An 18,869-nucleotide genomic window follows, 5' to 3' on the forward strand; every position below is an offset into this window, starting at 1 on the left:
TGCCTGGAGATGCTGTCAGGGATTGAACCTGGGACCTTCTGCGTGCAAATAAGATGCTCTGCAATTGACCGATGGCCTTTCCCCAGTGTTCCTCTGTGAAATGCCATGTGCCATGTCGTCAGGGGAGGCTTTGCTCTTACGTTCTATCTTTGGCAGGGTGAACAGAAGAGACCACCTCTGTCATCAGCATGGAGGCTGTGGAACTCCCCGCCCCAGGAAATAACATTGGCTGAAACCCTTCTGCTTCCCCCCCCCCAACCATTTGTTGACTGCGCAGACAGCAGAGTCCGCACAGAGCCCAGACAATTAAGACATGAGCGTATTTTAAACATTAAGTAGAACATGTGAATACATTAAAAATTAATCCGTGTGATTTCCTGTCTGAAAGCCAGCAGAAGGTGCATGACAGCATGAGTGGACTAGTAGTTCCACTGGACTCAGGCTAACCAGCTATTAAAACTTGGTTATGGAATATTTTGCTGGTAATGATCTGCTCTTCTGCTTAGCGTCTTTCCCCCACCCCTTGCTTTGAGCATCTAAGTTTGTGCTGGACAGATGGGACTTAAACAGTAGGAAATCAGCAAACAAAATGGCTCTCCTTCAGGACTAGCAATTGTCCTCTGTGTGAGTGTGTTTGTCTTTTGCCCTCAAGGCGATGCTTCTCATCTGGCCCTGAATGCAAGGCATTTTTCCTTTGGTCACATCCACATCATACATTTAAGCACACTGAACACACATGAATTTCCCCAAAGAAACCTGAGAACTGTAGTTTGTTAAGGGTGCTGGGAATTATAGCTCTGTTGGGGGGGGGATAAACCACAATTCCCAGTATATATATGTATATATATATATATATATATATATATATATATATAGTATATATATATATATATAGTATATATATATAGTAATGAACTTTAAATGTACATCAGCATCTGAAGGCAGCCCTGTTTAGGGAAGCCTTGAATCTTTGATGTATTACAGTATTTTAATATTTTTTTGGAAGCCACCCAGAGTGGCTGGGGAAGCCCAGCCAGATGGGCGGGGTATAATAAATAATAATAATAATAATAATTATTATTATTATTATTAGTGAAAACAGGGTGCTAGCATTTTCCTGATTGGGCCACTGATGATGTTTTAAGCAGAGAGGCCTCAGCACCCTAATCTTTGGGGCTGCCTCCTTCATCTGCTATTTTTCAAAGGATGCTATGGGAGTACTAGAATGTGGTTTCAGACAGCGGGAATATTCCCAGCGCTACCTGGAGATGCCAGGGTTGAACCTGGCGCCATCAGCATGCAAAGCAAGATGTTTTCTGTCGCTGAACTACGGTCCTTCCCTTAAGAATAAAGAAATATTCCAGTCCTCATGGCTTTGAATGAATGCCTGATTTAAATAGGTACACAGGAAGCTGACTGAGTCAGACCATTGGCCTGTCTGGCTCAGCGTTGTCTACACTGACTGGCAGTTCTTAACATTTGTGCATACCCTGCTCTCTGCTTTTCGTTGACTTTTCCCCTATGTGTTCCCTTTCCAGAAAAATGCGCACACTTGCTGATTCTCATGCTGCTTTTGGCTGTTCTTCTTGGACATTTTAATGGCTTTCCATATTTTTGTGTGTTTAATATCATTGGAATCCCTGGACGCAAGGCCAAGAAATGTACTGTATATTCTGTAACTGGCCAGGCTTGAATGGTGAGTATTTTGTTTGCAGTCCAGCAGCAGAAGGAAAACCCTTTTGCAGACAACTTTTCACAGGGAAAGTAACTTGGTGTCACAGATTTAATCAGAGCATGGAGTCAAGCATTCTGTTTATATTATTCAACTGAATACCCTAGATATGTAATATGATTGTGACTTCAAGCCTGAGCTCAGTGGCCAAATAGAGAATGCCTTTCGAAGTTTGCTGGGTTTCTATGCCAGTACATTGATACCTTTTTACTGCTCTTGTGCCTTAATGTGCAGAAATGAAGCAGGGGAGAAGAATCGTAGCTCAGTGGTAGAACACCTGCTTTGCATGCAGAAGGTCCCAGGTTCAATCTCTAGATAGGGCTGGGAAAGACCTGAAGCCCTGGGAAGCTGCTGCCAGTCAGTGTAGACAATTCTGTGCTAAATGGACTCAGTTTTAGGCAGCTTCCTAGCTTAACCATGTATTTAGTTAGAATCATGAGGGCTATAGTCTTGCACTTGCTTAGGGTACCAGTAAGGCAGGGGCACCAAAAAATGAGAACGTTTTTGGAACAAATTTGATATACTGTAGATCTTTTTAAAAAAGCACTGGGGGAAAACTGAGGGAAATCAGAACTTTGTTAGATTTCTTAACATCTCATGACACGCTCTTTCCCCATTTTTCTGGTTTATTTTCATTACTTATCCCCATCTCAACGAGGGGGCATCCAATTAACACAGATCATGCAAGAAAATAAATTCTGCAATGCATTGTGTATGACATACTTCTATATTCAGCATATATGTAAGGTTTGTGACATTTTGAAAACTGAAGTTTTATTTTACAGCTTAGGTTGGCTTTTATTTCAAATTACATATGACAGTACCATAACCTTTTCAGTGCTTAGGGCCTCTAAATCTCTTTATCTGGCCCTGAGAACATCTTTGGCCCTCCAAAGGTGTCTGTGCTTCACCTCCCATCCTCATCCTTGGAGCATTGGTCAGTGGCTGGCTGCTGGGACTGAAGTTGGGAGCTGGGAATCCAGCAACCTTGAAAGGGCTACCCAACTCTTGTTTGCACCTAGAGCTGTGGGTCCCAAAGAGGTTAGTACTGCCCCCCTGGGATCACCTAGGGGGGCACTAAGAGGCAAGGGGGTGGCAGGGGGTTGCAGAAGGAGGTCCCTCTGAATGCTTATTTACTTACAATTGACCAGACCGAAGCCTAAAGCAAAACACCTTCCTTGCTTCTTATTTAAAGTTTTACTGCTCATTGCTTTCAAAGCTATTTCCTTTGGACACATATTTACAATTCTGAGTTTTCCCAAGCTAGCCAATTACTGGTAATAGCTATTGGTTTTCTCATATATCAGTTCTTGTAGGTATGTAGGTGAAGCTTTGTGCATGTTATTTATAAATATATTATGCTATAAATTTCCTTCACTCTTATTTTCCTTAGTATGCGCAAAAATAATTCTCCGTGCAATATTCTTTGCCGTATATTCTTTTCTTTTAGCTACAAGATGAGATCGGAGCATCTCTTTATTTTTGTACTACCCCGTGTCACACACTCGCGCCTATAAGTTACTCTTTCCGAGGACCTATAAATCGGACTTTGGAACAAACCCGCAATTAACTGTTACTTTGAATTCCATTGCGCCGTTATTACCTTCCTTAGTGGGTCATGCAAACCGTACCCTAAATAATGCTATTTTAAAAAACAGGGTAGCGGGGCACAATGCATTTTTATAGGGTGGTGGGACACTGGGGATGAGTTTATGGAGCCGGGGGGGGGGTGTGTGTGTGAGCCATTCCCCAAAAGCCGCACTGACCTAGACACTCTCGCAGCACCGGGAGCGCGAGGGTTAAGCTCTGCAGAGGGAGGCGGAGCGGCGGCGTGTGGGCGGAGCGCCGGAGGAGGCGGAGCGTCCCCCGCTTGACAGGTGGCGCATGCGCGCTGGCGCTTCATTGTGCCCGGCCGGCCCAGCCCCGCCGCGCCTCAGTCGGCGAGAGACCGTTGGCGGGCGAGGAGCTGCCGCCGCCGCCGCCGCCGCCGCCGCCGCCGCAGCAGCTGTGGTCTCCGCCGACGCGCCCTCCTTCCCTCCCCCCTCCCTCCCCCCGCGGTCGCCTCAGCCGCCGCCCGCCCTCCCCCCTCTCCCCTTCCGAGCCTCTCCGCCGCCCGGCCATGGAGTGACAGGGAAAGGAGGGAAAAGGCTCCCGGCAGGCCGGCCGGGGAGGCCCCGCCGCCGCGCCCCGATGGCTCTGGTGACGGTCCAGCGCTCGCCTACCCCGAGCGCCACCTCCAGCCCCTGCGCCTCGGTGAGTCTCTCTCGGCGCCTCGCGCTCCCTCAGCCGCCAGGGGGGAAGGCGCCGCCGCCGCCGCCGCATAGGGTCCGGCGCGAGGCCGGGCGCGCATGCGCGGCATCCTCGCGCGCCGCTCTTCGCCTCCCTTCTCGGCCAACCGCCCCGATTCCGCGCTGCTCTTTCTCGCCGGGCTATTTTGTCCCCCTCCCGACGCCGTCCCCCTCCTCTGCCTTGGCCCCCTCTAGGCCCGCGTTGACAGCTGCAGCCCATTCATTCTGTCTTTCCCCCTCCATTCATTCATTCATTCATTCATTCTGCCATCCACCCCCAACCACACGCCTCTCCTTTAATTTCTCCTCCTGACTAAATGAGGGCGCGGAGCTAAATTTGGGCTAAAGCTTCCTTTTTTTGAAAGGGGTGTGCGTCTCTTTATTTACAATTTATCTCAGGAGAACCACAGGAATAAGAAGGCAAGGAGAGCCCGGCTGGATCAGGCCAAAGGGGGCCTATCTAGCGCAGCATCCTCTTCCCCCAGGGGCCAACCAGGTGTCTGTGGGATACCTGCAAGCAGGATTCCAGCACAAGAGCCCTCTCCCCTCCTGTGGTTTCCAGCAACCGGGTATTCAGAAGCATTGCTATCTCTGTGGAGGCAGAGCATTGCCATCATGGCTAGCAGCAATTGATAGTCTTGCCCTCCCCATAAGAACATCAGAAGAGCCAGGTGAATCAGGCCAGTGGCCCATCTAATCCAACATCCTGTTCTTACAGTGGCCAACCAGATGCCCCAAAGAGAAACCCTCAAGCAAGACCTGAGCACAAGAGGACTCTCCTCTCCTGTGGTTTCCAGCAGCCAGTCTTGAGAAACACGGCTGCTTCCAAAATGAGACTGCCTTGTACTGAACCAGGCAAAATATCCCTTCAAAATAAAGCACAAGCCCAGTCCACGTGGTTCTTAATTAAGGGGCTTATTTGAAACAGGGACATAGGAAGAGCGTACAGCAAGTCTGGCCACTGGTCCATCTAGCTCAGTGTTGTTTGCACTGACTGGTAGTGGCTCTCGCAGCCCTACCTGGAGAAGCCATTGGAGACTGAACCTGGGACCTACTGCATGCAAAAGCAGATGCTCTACCATCTGGGTTACAGTCATTTCCCTAAAAGCAAAGTAAGATTCTAGTCCTCATTGGTTCTGAATAAAGAGACTTATTTATTAATTTATTAAATTTGTATACCGCCCTTAATCTGAAGATCACAGGGTGGTTTCGCCACATAAATACAAAATGCGATCACATAATACATAATAAAAGAAAAAGAAACCAATTACCTCCTGCCCCAACACATTTAAAAAGTTCATGGAATGTTGATCACCCAAAGGCCTGTTTATAGAGAAAGGCTTTCACGTAGTGGCTAAAGATATGTAATGAAGGCACCAGGCAAGCCGCCTTGAAATAAGAAGATAGGATGCTGCCATACAGTAAATCAGACTATTGGTCCATGTAGCTCAGTATTGGGTAATGTGACCGGCAGCCGCACTCTAGGGTTTCAGACTGAGAACATTCCCAGCCCTACCTGGAGATGTTGAGGACTGAACCTAGGCCCTTCTACATGCAAAGCAGGGACTCTGTACTACTGAGCTATGACTTCCCCATCCAATGACTCATTTCAAGTTTTAAGTTCTTGTTTTGCAAGGATGTGCACCTTAGAATGCTGTTGTTTTTTAAAGAAGGGAATTTTTTTGAGTACCTGTGTGTACATTTGGGGCTGCCTTTATAAGGGCACAGACCTTTCAAGAAAGCTTACACTAAAAATGCAGCAAATTAATGTAATTAATAGTAATTCTGCCACCATCTGCCCTGTGGAAAGGATCCTGATTACTTTGTTATATGTTGGTGTTGTTTGTTGTGGTTTTTAAAAACGTGCCTCATTGTTTCTCCTAATCTCTCTTGGAATGATTTCCCCCCCGGAAGGTTGGATATAAGAAACTCTAATAAATATGTAGACAGAAACTGTAGCAAACAATCCACTTGTAGAAGCCAGCTAGAAGGGCCACTGGAGCACAGTGGTGGAGGGCCTACTTAGGATGCCAATGGTCTTGGGTTCAAGGTCTCAGTGGCATCTCCGACTTAGGACTGGGACCTGCCTGAAATTCTGGAGAACTGTTTCCAGCCGCCGTGGGCAATGCTGAGCTTGGTGGGCCAGTGACCTGACTTGGGATAAAGCAGCTTCCTATGTCCCTAAGAATAGAACAACGACATCCGGTCCTAAAATACTAAAATACAGGACATTCCAGTTGCCAAAATCAGCAGCAGGAGAATCGAAACATCTCTGGAAATAACAGAGAAAAACAAATGGGTCTTTAGGACTTTCCCAACCACCTGAAGGGACAGGGCCTGAGTCGGAGAGAGGTTGGTAATTCATTCTAGGCACATGGAACCACAGCAGAAAGGCCTTCTCCTTTGTACTTGCCAACTTGATTACTGTACTCTCAATAGTGGGTATATGAGGAAGTAGCCAGTTTCAATCTCCTGCTGTACTTAAGTTATCATCCTTCTCCCACCCCCTTGTATAAAAAGGTAAAAGTACCCCTGCCCGTACGGGCCAGTTGTGTCCGACTCTAGGGTTGTGCGCCCATCTCACTTAAGAGGCCGGGGGCCAGCGCTGTCCGGAGACACTTCCGGGTCACTTGGCCAGCGTGACGAAGCTGCTCTGGCGAGCCGGCACCAGCACAGTACACGGAAACGCCGTTTACCTTCCCGCTATAAAGCAGTACCTATTTATCTACTTGCGCTTAGGGGTGCTTTCGAACTGCTAGGTGGGCAGGAGCTGGGACCGAACGATGGGAGCTCACCCCACTGCGGGGATTCGAACTGCCGACCATACGATCGGCAAGCCCTAGGCACTGAGGTTTTACCCACAGCGCCACCCGCGTCCCACCCCCATGTATAGATGCCGGTTTCTTTTTTAAAAAGGCAACCCACGATCACCACACTTGATTTATTACTAAAAATGTCATTTATCCTGTGCATTATTTTCTGGGATTAAGACCTTAGAATTTGGGCTTGTTGTAGGCATGGATGGGGCTGCACTGCCATTCCACTTTTCTGTTTTAAAATACTTAAAATATATTTAAAAATAAGAAAAATAAAACAAAAGAGTACTAATTTACAAAAAAAATACAATTTGGTATAATATGATGGGGAGACTAAAGCTTCATATACTCTAATGTAATTTGATTCATTTCCAGTTTTCTATTAACTTGTGTTATATATTTGTGTCTCCTTGTTTTGCAACAAATCATTTTTTGAAAAACAAGCAAGATTTTCCTCCATTTTAGTTTTGTTAACTTGTCTGCCTGAAACTGTTATGAGGAAGGCTATAAATGCATCTGAAGTGATTGGTCTTTGTCGCCATAGATATCTATCTTTTGTAACATTTTTTTTTTTTTTTGCAAGGGGTGGGTAGTTCACTAACAGCACCATCCTTTGCATGTTTACCTAGATGTCCTCTTTCTGTCAGTCTTACTTGCTCTTTAAACGTAGGTAAGGATGAATAAATGTGCATGTTTCGATTTATCAGTTTCTCATTTTTCCAGTTTTAAGCTGAGTTTTCCACCTTTCCACAATGGTTTACATTAAGTCCTCATGAAAATTAATCAGCATGTTAGTGTGCATTTCACCTAATATTCGCATTTTTGTATGCCATTTTACCCAATATACACATTATTGCAAATATGTGTCATATGTGCCCTGACACGTTTGTATATTACGTGCATTATTTTTAGTGCATTTTTGGCATGCTTTGTACTGATAAATACATTTTGATATCTAGGTTTGCATTATACCATTCATCGGACCAAATTTTCCCCCATCCCTATCCTTGGCCTGTCCTTGTGGTGCTCTCTTCAACAGCATCTCCCTGTGTGTTTTCCCATTCCCCCTCTTTGTATTTCTGCATTGCTCAATCACCATTTAAAGTCATCATAGTAATATATTGCACCATTGGTGTTGCTTCTTGGCAAAAGGGTTTTTCATATCCATATCCGCTTCCACACAAAAAAAAACGATTGCAGAGAACTCCGGGAGGCTTTTGCTTTCTGCAGAATGTGTGTTTCTGTATTCCTGATGGTCTTGCAGTCTGCCTCTCTTTGATTTTGAACAGTTTATGATCGAAACCAGCAGCTGGCAGCCCCTGGACCAAATCCACCCCTAGGCGGACGTCCATTTTAGCAGGGATGGGCATTCAGCATGTCCAGACAACTTGCTACCCTGCTCCTACCCAAATCACAATTGCTGACCAAGGGATATACCACACCTGGTTCCACACAGAGAGGAGGAAGAGGTTTATCTTTACACTATTATTCTGAGGGATGCTCAGGTTTCTGCTTACGGTTATATTTTTTTGTTTGAGCTGTGCAGGGTCACTTTGAGGAGCATTCAGAAGCTGGCCTTATTAGAGAGCTTTCCCCAAGCCCTTTCTATTTTTTAAACTCCTGTCCGAGCTTTTATTGCCCGGAGGTTTTCCAAGTGCCTTGCCGATAAAATGAAGCAATGAAACAAGGCAATAAAGATCACAATAAATATATGCGGAATTGCTAGTCCAAAGAAGCTTCCTTGGCCAAACGGTGAAGGCCAGCTCTTAATCAGCCTCCTGAACTGCAGGCACAGAGTGGGGGCTGGTTGGCTTGCTGGGGAAGTGAGTTATGCTTCCACACCACCTGTTTATTGAGCACTTACCCCTGATTTGCTTGCAGGGAGATTAGACAATGTTGGCTGTTTAATGAACGTTTGTTGTTTGAAGGGAGGTTAGATGGTGTGGCATCAAACCCAGTTCCACCCTTTCCAGTGAATTTCCATATCACTTTCCTTATCATAAAAAGTCTGATGTTTTCGTCAAGATTGTGCAGGCTAAATGTGATTGAATCGCACCCAAAAACGGTGGCAGCCTAGAAGTGCCCACTGTCACATACTGCGTGTATATGGGGTCCAAGGCAGGTTTTTTGGAAGTAAAGATTGTAGCCAAAGACTTTGAGAGAGGTTTGCCTCTGAATACTCGCTGCTGGGAAACCCAAGTGAGGAATTTGCTGCTTGCCTTCATGCCCTCTTTTTGGGACTCCCATTGAGGCACCTGACTGACCACTGTGCAAACAGGACTAGATGGGCCCCGTTTGGCTGGAATCAGCTTCAGGAATCTTATGAGGATCTTACAAGTGAATTGCTCAGGGCCAGTGGGTGAGTTTTGCAGTTGAACTGACAGTTTCTCGGCTCACAGCTTGGTCTCTTCACTGCTATGCTATGCCAACTCTAAAGCTCGAGATATGCTGTAAAGCCCTGACACCACTCAGATATTGCCTTAAATGCCTGCTTAATTTTCTTTTTGGAGCCTTCCCTGAGAGCTGATGGCGTTAGTAACAGGCCCTTTCAATCTCACTTCAAGTGCTTTGTCATAAATATCAATGGGCTCTATGTATCTCCTTGTACATATTGTCTGATGTGAACACTGCACATTGAGATAGCCAGCCCAGCCTCAGAAAGCAGAATTTAGCTGCTGAGTTGCTCTGCTAAATTTGGGTAGAACCTGGCAGGTGCCTCTATGGCCAAATTAATAAAATACATATAAGGCTCTATGATGAACAACAGGCCCAGGACAGAACCCTGCGGCACCCCACTTGTCACTTTTCCCCAGGATGGTGAGAAATCATTAATGAGTACCCTTGGGGCTCGGTCAGTCAACCAGCTGCAAATCTACCTTACAGTTACCTCGTTCAACCCACATTTTACCAGCTTCTCTGCAATAATATCATGTGGGGACTTTGTCAAAAGCCTTACTGAGATCAAGATACACTGTGTCCACAGCATTCCCCCGATCTACCAACCTTGTAACTCGATATCAAAAAAAGAAATTAGGTTCATCTTGGTGTGACTTGGCTTTTGAGAAACCCATGCTGAGTTTTAGTAATCACAGCATCTTGTTCTAAGTGCTCACAGTCTGACTGTTTGATTATCTCTTCTAGAACCTTTCCTGGTATCAGTGTCACGCTGCCCAATCGGTAGTTACCTGGGTCTTCTTTCCCCCTCTTTCTGAAGATGGGGACAGCATTTGCCTGCTTCTGTTCCACAGGGACCTCACATGCTCTCCAAGAATTATCAAGGGTTATAGACAGGCTCTGAGATCTGCCAGTAACTTGGTACCCTCGGGTGCAGCTCATCAGGCCCTGGAAATTTGAATTCATTTAAAGTAGCTAGGTGTTCCCTTAATACATATTTTCCTTTCTTTGGCATCAGTTCCCTCCTTGCATCATTTATTCTGTTATTCCCCAGGTTGGGCACTGCTTTCCTTTTGTGTGAAGACAGAGGCAAAGTCTCTCTGCCACCCAATGGCATTATTATTTTTAACCCCTCTTGCAAGCCTGAGCTCATTCTGACCTCCTCCATGCAACTGTTGGCTATGTGTGCATACTCCTCCTTTGTGATTCTACAGTTTCTACATTCCATGCCTCCTAACAACCCCTCAGCACACGCAACAAACTACACTTCCCAGAATTCTTTGCGGGAAGCCATGACTGTTTAAAGTGGTATCACAGTATGGTTTCAATGTGGCCTATATCAGTCAGGGTAGGCAAAAATTCGGGGGGGGGTGTCTCTTGGGAATCGCCAAAGCCCTCAGACCCAGCTGTAGAGGAGCTCAGCAGCCATCTGCTGTTTGGGGAGGCTGATACTTCTCTTTCCCTGGAAAGTGATGCAGGTGTAGTTCTTTGAGCGGAGAGTGGATTTGGGATTATGATTATGATTATGATTACTATTATTTTTGAAAAGCTCATTTAGTTCCTGCCCTGCTGTGTCTTGTGATCCACCATTCCAAATGTATCCCATCTGCCATTAGCTGATGACACCCCCACCCCCAAGCTCCCTCTACTGGGAGCAAAATCAGAAGACTTAACAGAATCCACGATTGGCTGACTATATTCAGCCTGGCGGGGCACGGCTTAGATGCGCAGGTCTGCTCTTCACAAAGGGCAGCAGAAATAATTATACAGCCTTGTTCTCTTGTGCGTGGCACAGTACGCGTGAAAAGCTAAGTTCCTAGTCCTCGTGATGATTGACAGGCAGTGAGCACTTTTCATGGGCAGCGCTCATGTGTTCCAAAAACCTTGCTCGTACAGGGAGATGTTATAAACGTAGCTAGATAGTCCTGAAGTTTGTTAAAGAATCTCCATTGGCACATCTTAGAAACAAGTTGCCTTGCACGTTTCATTTAGTTTCATTTCATTTTAAGGATGTGAAAGGTGAGGTTGGGCGCCCAGTACGGATTTTGGTGCTTCTATGGGGCAACTGCAAAAACAGACTTGACTACCTTGACTTGGGCTACCCAGAAGTGTGCACCGGATGCTGGACTACAACTCCTTTCAGCCCACCCTGCACAGCTGTTGGTGATGGGAGTTGTAGTCCAAAACATCTGGAGGGCGCAAGGTTGCAGGTGAGAAAAGAACCCGCTTGGAACTATTATCATTACAGTGGTACCTCGGGTTAAGTACTTAATTTGTTCTGGAGGTCCGTACTTAACCTGAAACTGTTCTTAACCTGAAGCACCACTTTAGCTAATGGGGCCTCCCGCTGCTGCCGCACCGCCAGAGCACGATTTCTGTTCTCATCCTGAAGCAAAGTTCTTAACCCGAGGTACTATTTCTGGGTTAACGGAGTCTGTAACCTGAAGCGTATGTAACCCGAGGTACCACTGTAATTATTTCACCCTGCCCTTCCGCCAATGAATCCAGAATGATATAGATGACTCCCCACCCCCCCTTTGGTTTTACTGTATCCTCACACCAACTCTGTGAGGTAGGTTTGGCTGAGAGAGAGCAATGAGCTAGTCCAAGGTCACATGGGAAGCCTCATGGCTGAGTGGGGATTTGGAATTGGACTTGCCCATTCCTAGTCATCTCCCCCTCCCCCAATGTTTTTGAATCTTGACCAGGTATTACAGAGCAGCAGCATCTGAAGGGCAAAATCATGGTCTTGGGATGTGTATCTCAGCCATGTTAAGGTTGATCTGACTGAGACAAGAGATCAAGGACCACATAAGGATTTGAACCCAGGTCTCGCTAGCCCACCCACTACAGCAGGGATGGGGGACATCTATGACCCTGCAGATGTTGCTAGACTCCCATCATCCCTGATCACTGGCCATACTGGCTGTTGGGAGTTGGAGTCTGGCAAGATTAGGAGGTCCACTTCTCCCCCTGTCTGGTAACAAGTCTTGGAACCCTGGAGGTGTTGAACAGGCTGTAAATAACAAATCTCGAGCACTTTGAGGGGTGAATGCAGTTGCCAGTTTGTTGTTTGCAGATGTTGCCACATGATCCTGCTGTCAAACGATCTCTGTTGGGGCTGAGTTTGACTTCAGAGCCACAGAAGCAGAAAACAAAGAAGCAGAGCAATCTCTCCTTTTTTGTGAAAAAAGTGTTGGGCTTTTATTATTTACACTGCATGCACACACCCCCCTTCAAGGCTCTCTTTTATAGAAGGAGGATGGTTCTGGGCGGGGTGTCTAGACCTTCCGTTATATCCTCCCAAAGCCTATTTTCTTGCTCCAATAAGAGACCATATTGTTTCCCCGCAGGGCAGAGAGGCGGCTGACCCAGAAATGAAGAGATGGCCATTTTCCTTGTCGCAAACACATATTCCTCTGCCTCTTCTCCTCCTTCTCCTCCCTCCACCCCCCGCCCTTAAAAGCATCACAGTTACAAACGCCGCCATCTGCCTCCTTGTCAGTCAGAGGAGAGGATGATCCAAAAGCTCCCTTGTGTCAGGGAATCTTTTCCAGGGCTCTGCGTGGAGGGAGATGTTTGCCAGGGCCTTACACCCTGCTGCTTCCTCCAGGAATGGGGCACCCAAGGGTGCCAGAGGCAGCGTTTGGGGCTTTTAGGCTTGGGTTGGGGGAAAGGAAGTTTGGCAGCAGGGGGGCAGAACATGGCAGAGGTTTATATACCAATGCACAGTGGAAGCAGGTAGAGAGTGTTCCTTCCTCTCTCACTATTAGAGCTAATGGGTCATCCTGTGAAGTTAATCGGCAGAAAATTTAGGGCAGAGGTGGGGAAACACAGGACTGGGGCCTGAATGCGGTCCTTCCGTCCTCTCTAGGTGGCCCTCGGAAGTCTGAGTAGGCCATGCCCCTCACCGTCCTTGAGTGCTTTTGTCTGGCATTAAATGCGCCCTTGAACTCAGAGAACGCCTCTTCATTTGCCTGTGTGACGGTGTGTGTATGTAGAAACCAGCCTATTGGACCTGTTACCCAGCCACCGCATGTGTCCCCCAGGAGGCTGCCCAGAAGGGAATGCTGCCCTCTCTGGCTGTAAGGGGCTCCACATCTGGGTCAAGTGAAAGGAAGCCACGTCACACAGTGCAGGGCTCAGCTGTAGAACTTTCTGCCGCAAGGCATGGTGGTGGGTGCTGGCTGAAGTGGCCTTGAAAAGAGTTTGCTACATGCCCCCTCCAAATAATGGACCTGCCTGTGGCCGCTGTGATCGCTGAGGCTGATGGGAGTTGTAGCCCAAAAGATCTATGGGGCACCAGGGTGGCCAAGGCTGTCCTTATGAGGCCCTACTCCAAGAGAGCTGTGGTACTGGCCAGGGGAAATGAGCTGTGAAGAGGAACCTAAGAAGAGCCTGCTGGATCAGGCCAAAGGGGGCTCCTCTAGTCCACCATCCTTTTCTCATGGTGGCCATCCAAGTTCCCCAAAGGGAAGCTTCCAGGGAGAATCCGTTGTGGGAAACTCACCTCTGCAAAACCACTAGGAGAGCTTGTGTGGGTTGGGAGCAGGCCTTTCTCCTCCTCCCTCCATCATCTGCAACGAAAGAGGGTTGGATGGGGGGTGTCTATGTTGCTGGGCTAAGGATTACCATGACACTCTCTTAACGCTTATAAAGCACTTGAGAGCATTCAAGCGAGACCTTTATTGCTATTATTAGATTGGTGCATCTGCGCATTGTGTGTGAGAGAGATGTTCACATCCAAAGGTGCCTTCAGTCCTGGGTCACCCTGAGAGTGAGCGCTCATTGGCTTCCAGTCAGCTCTCTGCCAAATCCCTCGAAACTCACAGGACCGCTCCGTGAACCGCACAGAAGGCTTTGACACTGGAGATGCAGAGAGCATTGCCCAAGAAGGGATAATCTGGTGCAACAGCCAGGTAGAGAGATTTATGCTGGCTGCAAGATGTTCTGAAGGTCTGGATAAGGTTGGAGGAGACTGTGTTATCTTGGTCACCGCTGGACTTTGCCTTCCTTTGTCTGGTGCAAGCGAGACGTGCACGGTGGCACTTTCTTGTGGGTATATGCACTTGGGGCAACAGAGAGGTGAAGGCTTCTTTGTTAAAATAAAATCTGGCTCGTCTTGGTGACCTGGGTGTGAATTGCATCTTTTCCTGCATTTATATTAAACAGCAGTGGGGCACCTGTGGCCTTTATTCAGCTCTCAGCAGCCCCAGCCTGCATGTCCTCTAACCGGGGATGGTGGAAGTTGTAGTCCAACAACATTTGGAGGGCACCAGGTTGGGAAAGGCTGCTCTTCCCAGGGTGCTGCGTCCACACTCAGAATAACACTCACAAACCTCCTTGTTCTGGTAAACACATGCGGATCGTCTCCCCTTTTATTTAAATCAACATTGTACCGCTTTAAACAGTTATGGCTTTTCCCAAAGAATGCTGGGAAGTGTAGTTTGTTCAGGATGTTGCGAGTTGTTAGGAGACTCCTCTTCTTCCCTTACAGATCTACAATTCCAAGAGCTCCCTGCATGGAGGGATTGACTGTTAAACCACACTGGGAATTGTAGCTCTGCAAGGGTAATAGGGTTCTCCTACCAACTCTCAGCACCCTTAGCAAACTACAGCTCCCATAATTCTTCGGGGGAAGCTGTGGCTATCGTAGATCTTTAAATGTAGTGCAGATCAGGCCCTTGGCAAAGAAGGATCTTTCCCATCAACTAAGAAATGCTCCTTTTATCTGGAGATGTCAGAGACTGAACCAGGGTCCTGCATACAAAGCCCCCTCTACAAATTGATCATCCTGGCTTTGAGCACCCACAGCCATCACAACAAGCAAGGTGGTCTGGGGGCTGGTGCATTTCCGGCCCTCCCATTCATTACGATGGGGCTTGTGCAAGAGAGTGTCAGAGCGGGTGGTGGATCTGGCCTGTGTCTGCTCAACTGGAGCCTAACTGCCTGGAGGATGGCTCCTTGCCTGTGCTGAGTGGCTACTTGAGTGGCTCTCGCACTTAAACCTCACCTAGTAATTGGCTAATTCCATTAGCGGACGCCTGGTAATCTGGCTTTGTAATGAGGCACCCTCGATCCTGGCTTCAGCGTGGCAGCTTGCCACCATTGTCGCTCCAGCCAGCGGTCAAAACTCAGGAGTGACTTGGGCTGAGTACGTGTTGTTGTTGTTTAGTTGTTGGTTGCATAGATAGTCCACCTTTCCTCCAGGGAGCTCGAGGATGGTGTACATAGTTCTCTTTCTCACTGTTTTATCACAACAACCCTGTGAGGTAGGTTAGGCTGAGAATGAATGACTGCCCCCAGATCACCCAGTGGGGGTTTGTACTCTGGCCTCCCAGGTCCTAGTCCAACACTCTAACCCCTACGTCACACTGGCTAAACACGTTTGGAATTCATTCTTTCCTTCAAAGCATTCCGGACGATGTGATGTACCCATCACAGAATCAACAGTTCCCATAACCCTTAGCAAACTGCTGTGCCCAGAATTATTTGAGAGAAAGAATGAGTTCCGAATGTACTTGAAAGAGTGTGTTCTTAGCCTGAGTAGGGCAAACTGTTTGCCTCCGGGCTTTCAGCTGGCACATTCCATCTTCCCCATCTCTCTCCCTCTTTATAATTTCAAGGGTTCTTCAGAGCCCTTCACATGCTTCCTCAGTTATATTTGCAGAAGCCCAGTTGGTGACATTATTCCCCATGTTGCTAATAGCTGAACCGCCTGCCCCCCCCAATTATGATGGAGGGAATGGGGCTCGTTGTGAGTGCCTTGCCCCATGAGCCGGCAGTGTACTCTCCTGCTGAATTTGGTCTGTAAGCGCCTTGAGGACAGAGACTTATAGTGATGGTTCTGATGGTTTCCATATCCATTGTAATCATCTCTCATAATAGTGGCATTGTGGTGTAAACCACTGAGCCTTGGGCTTGCCAGTCGGAAGATTGGCGGTTCGAATCCCTGCGACAGGGTGAGCTCCCGTTGTTCGGTCCTAGCTCCTGCCCACCTAGCAGTTCGAAAGCATGTCAAAGTGCAAGTAGATAAATAGGTACTGCTCTGGCGGGAAGGTAAACAGCGTTTCCATGCGCTGCTCTGGTTTTGCCAGAAGCGGCTTAGTCATGCTGGCCACATGACCCAGAAAAACTGTCTGCGGACAAACGTCGGCTCCCTCGGCCAGTAAAGCGAGATGAACGCCACAACCCCAGAGTCGTCCGCGACTGGACTTAACTGTCAGGGTTCCTTTACCTTACCTTATGCTACATATTGTAAAATACCAGGATGGCATATGATTTTCAAAAAGACAAAACACCATTACAAAGCAATATAAAGATTCCTTAAGGGCAATGGATAGCTCAGTTGGTCAGATTGTGATGCTGATAACGCCAAGGTGGCAGGTTTAATCCCTGTGTGGAACAGCTGGATATCCTCAGGCTCCCCTCCTGCGCTACAGTTTTATGAAAGTGCTTGGTGTCTTAGCATAAAGGAGTCTTCAAGGTTCACCTGGAAGTCAAGGGTAAGGTTGCGCACCGAATCTTTGGTGGAAGAGCTTTCTGCAGAATAGGAACGCCCAGTTTCTGGATGAGGCCACTTGGCTCTGTGCCACAAGGGGAACAGCTAACAGCGCTTCTCTGGAAGATCTCAATGTTTGGTCTGGGATAGGAGGGTTTGCAGAGACATAGCATGCCTGGTAGTCATTGCAAATTTAGGAACTTTTTAAAGGAAATAACAACAACAACAACAATAATAATGGTATTCAAGCCAGTTTGGTGCACTTGCCTTTCTAGGGCCAGGAACCCGTTAAAGGGTGAGGCTCCTGTTCACCGTGACCATACTGCAGGACAGCCAAATTGTTTGCAAAGTCCTACTGGGTTAAGAGGTTTCCTTGTCAGGCGACTAAACTTTGCCTTCAAAACGCAAACCGCGCAAATTTTAGCGTTGGTCCAGTTTTCCCGTCAAAAGCGAAGGGCTTCTGCTTCTCCAAAACTATGCACGGAATTTAAGAAAAAATACAGCTGGGTGCCTCGTGTTGTGAGTGTGTTTTGGCATTTAGAAAGCAGTAGAGGATGCGATGCTGAAAGTGTTAGCTGAAACTTGACATGTCCCGTTTGATTCTTTCTGACTGCTCACGGCTTCCGGCTGGTATTTGCGGCTTTTGCTCTTGAAACTATGTAAAAACGAAAACTCCCAAAGGTTCAGCTCCGGTGACAGGCGAATGTGCTTGCCAGGAGGGTGTGTGTATATGTGTTTCTTTCTCTCTCTCTTTTTTTTTAATTTCCTGCAGGGTGGAGTATGTTTTGACTTGAGCCTGTGACTAATGACTTGCACATGGCAATTGAATCAGAAAGCAACTCTGTCTCCCACCCCCACCCCAAAATAATCCAGGCACACTTCTTAGGTGAGGTGGGGGAGAGAGGCTTTAGTTCTTCATAGTGGTGGTGAATAGGTTTTCTTTTAGGGTTGCTTAACACCATAACTGAGGCCACACGTGCTTAAATAACAAAAACACACAGTTAGAATTCTGCAGCAGAAAAAGCTGCAGCCTAAGAGATAGTGTGGCTGTGAATTGAGATCTTTGTGCTTATGTGTTGCCAGAAGCTTAAGCGGCTTTATAATCTCTCTCCTGATATCGGCCCAAGATACAGCCTTTCTCTCCTCGCTCAACGATGGGGCACAGAAAACGGTTATAAATGCCTAGGATGCTGTTGTGTCTCCCCACTCCAAACAATTAGCTGTAAATGATACAGCAAAAGGTTAAGGTCTTTTGCTAGAGACCCACAAAGGTGCAATTGGTCCATGGACGGCTTTGATATAGATTAGCAGTCTTAAATATTATGGGGTCCTGTTTTCAAGAGTGCTTATCTTGGCAAGCATGTAAATCTGGAGGTTAACTGTCATGAGCTTTTGTTTTTCCTTGCATACCAGGGGGGTGGTATGATAAAAGCTACATTTCCTCTTGTTTTTTGCAGGTTTTCTGGGGGTTTTTGCATCGGGTGGAACTGTAGGCTGCATGGTGCTGCTTAAAGAGAGCTTACTCCCAGTTCCATATCTCTCTGTGACAAGCCTCTCACTGCCCCCCCCCCCCAGCCAAGCCATATAATCATAGAACTGTATTGTTGGAAAGGACCCCCGGGTCATTTAGTCCAACTCCTTGCAATGCAGGAATCTCAACTAAAGCATCCCTGCCAGATGCCCTCCCAACCTCCGCTTAAAACAAGGAAGGAGAGTCCACCACCTTCTGAGGGAGTCCAGTCTACTGTTGAACTGCTCTTAGATGCACTGGGTACTGAGGCTGGACTCCCACAAAAGCAGTGGATTGCATCCAGTGCCAGTCCTTGGGTCCATTTCCTTAAGTGGGTTTCCTCTGTGTAGAAGATGGTTGGTTCCAACCCAGTACTCCTGCACTGAGCTCCAGCTATTGAAGGTAAAGGTAAAGGTAAAGGGACCCCTGACCATTAGGTCCAGTCGCGGACGACTCTGGGGTTGTGGCGCTCATCTCGCTTTACTGGCTGAGGGAGCTGGTGTACAGCTTCCGGGTCATGTGGCCAGCATGACTAAGCTGCTTCTGGCAAACCAGAGCAGCACATGGAAACGCCGTTTACCTTCCCACCAGAGTGGTACCTATTTATCTACTTGCACTTTGTGCTTTC

At 47.4% G+C, this 18,869-nt stretch overlaps 2 protein-coding genes across 6 annotated transcripts in view; one reads left to right on the forward strand and one right to left on the reverse strand.

The window, feature by feature from the left end:
- The window catches only part of EFCAB5 (EF-hand calcium binding domain 5), a 51,701-nt gene extending 47,625 nt beyond the window's left edge, over positions 1 to 4,076 (reverse strand). For all 4 annotated transcript variants that reach the window (XM_081844062.1, XM_081844061.1, XM_081844063.1 and 1 more), the window contains exon 1: positions 3,955 to 4,076. The gene's annotated coding sequence lies outside the window, so the exon portion shown is untranslated. The remainder of the gene's footprint in view (positions 1 to 3,954) is intronic.
- Positions 1,625 to 18,869, forward strand: part of SSH2 (slingshot protein phosphatase 2) — a 118,830-nt gene continuing 101,585 nt past the window's right edge. The window contains exon 1 of one of the 2 annotated variants that reach the window (XM_081844057.1): positions 1,625 to 1,696. In XM_081844057.1, the coding sequence (XP_081700183.1) occupies positions 1,694 to 1,696 (3 nt within the window). In that variant the 5' untranslated portion in view covers positions 1,625 to 1,693. Of the gene's footprint in view, positions 1,697 to 3,907; positions 3,986 to 18,869 lie in introns of those variants that run through there. The other variant, XM_081844058.1, reaches the window with a different exon arrangement.

Source organism: Podarcis erhardii, assembly GCF_964252035.2.
Source record: "Podarcis erhardii genome assembly, chromosome: 16".
Lineage (NCBI taxonomy): Eukaryota > Metazoa > Chordata > Lepidosauria > Squamata > Lacertidae > Podarcis > Podarcis erhardii.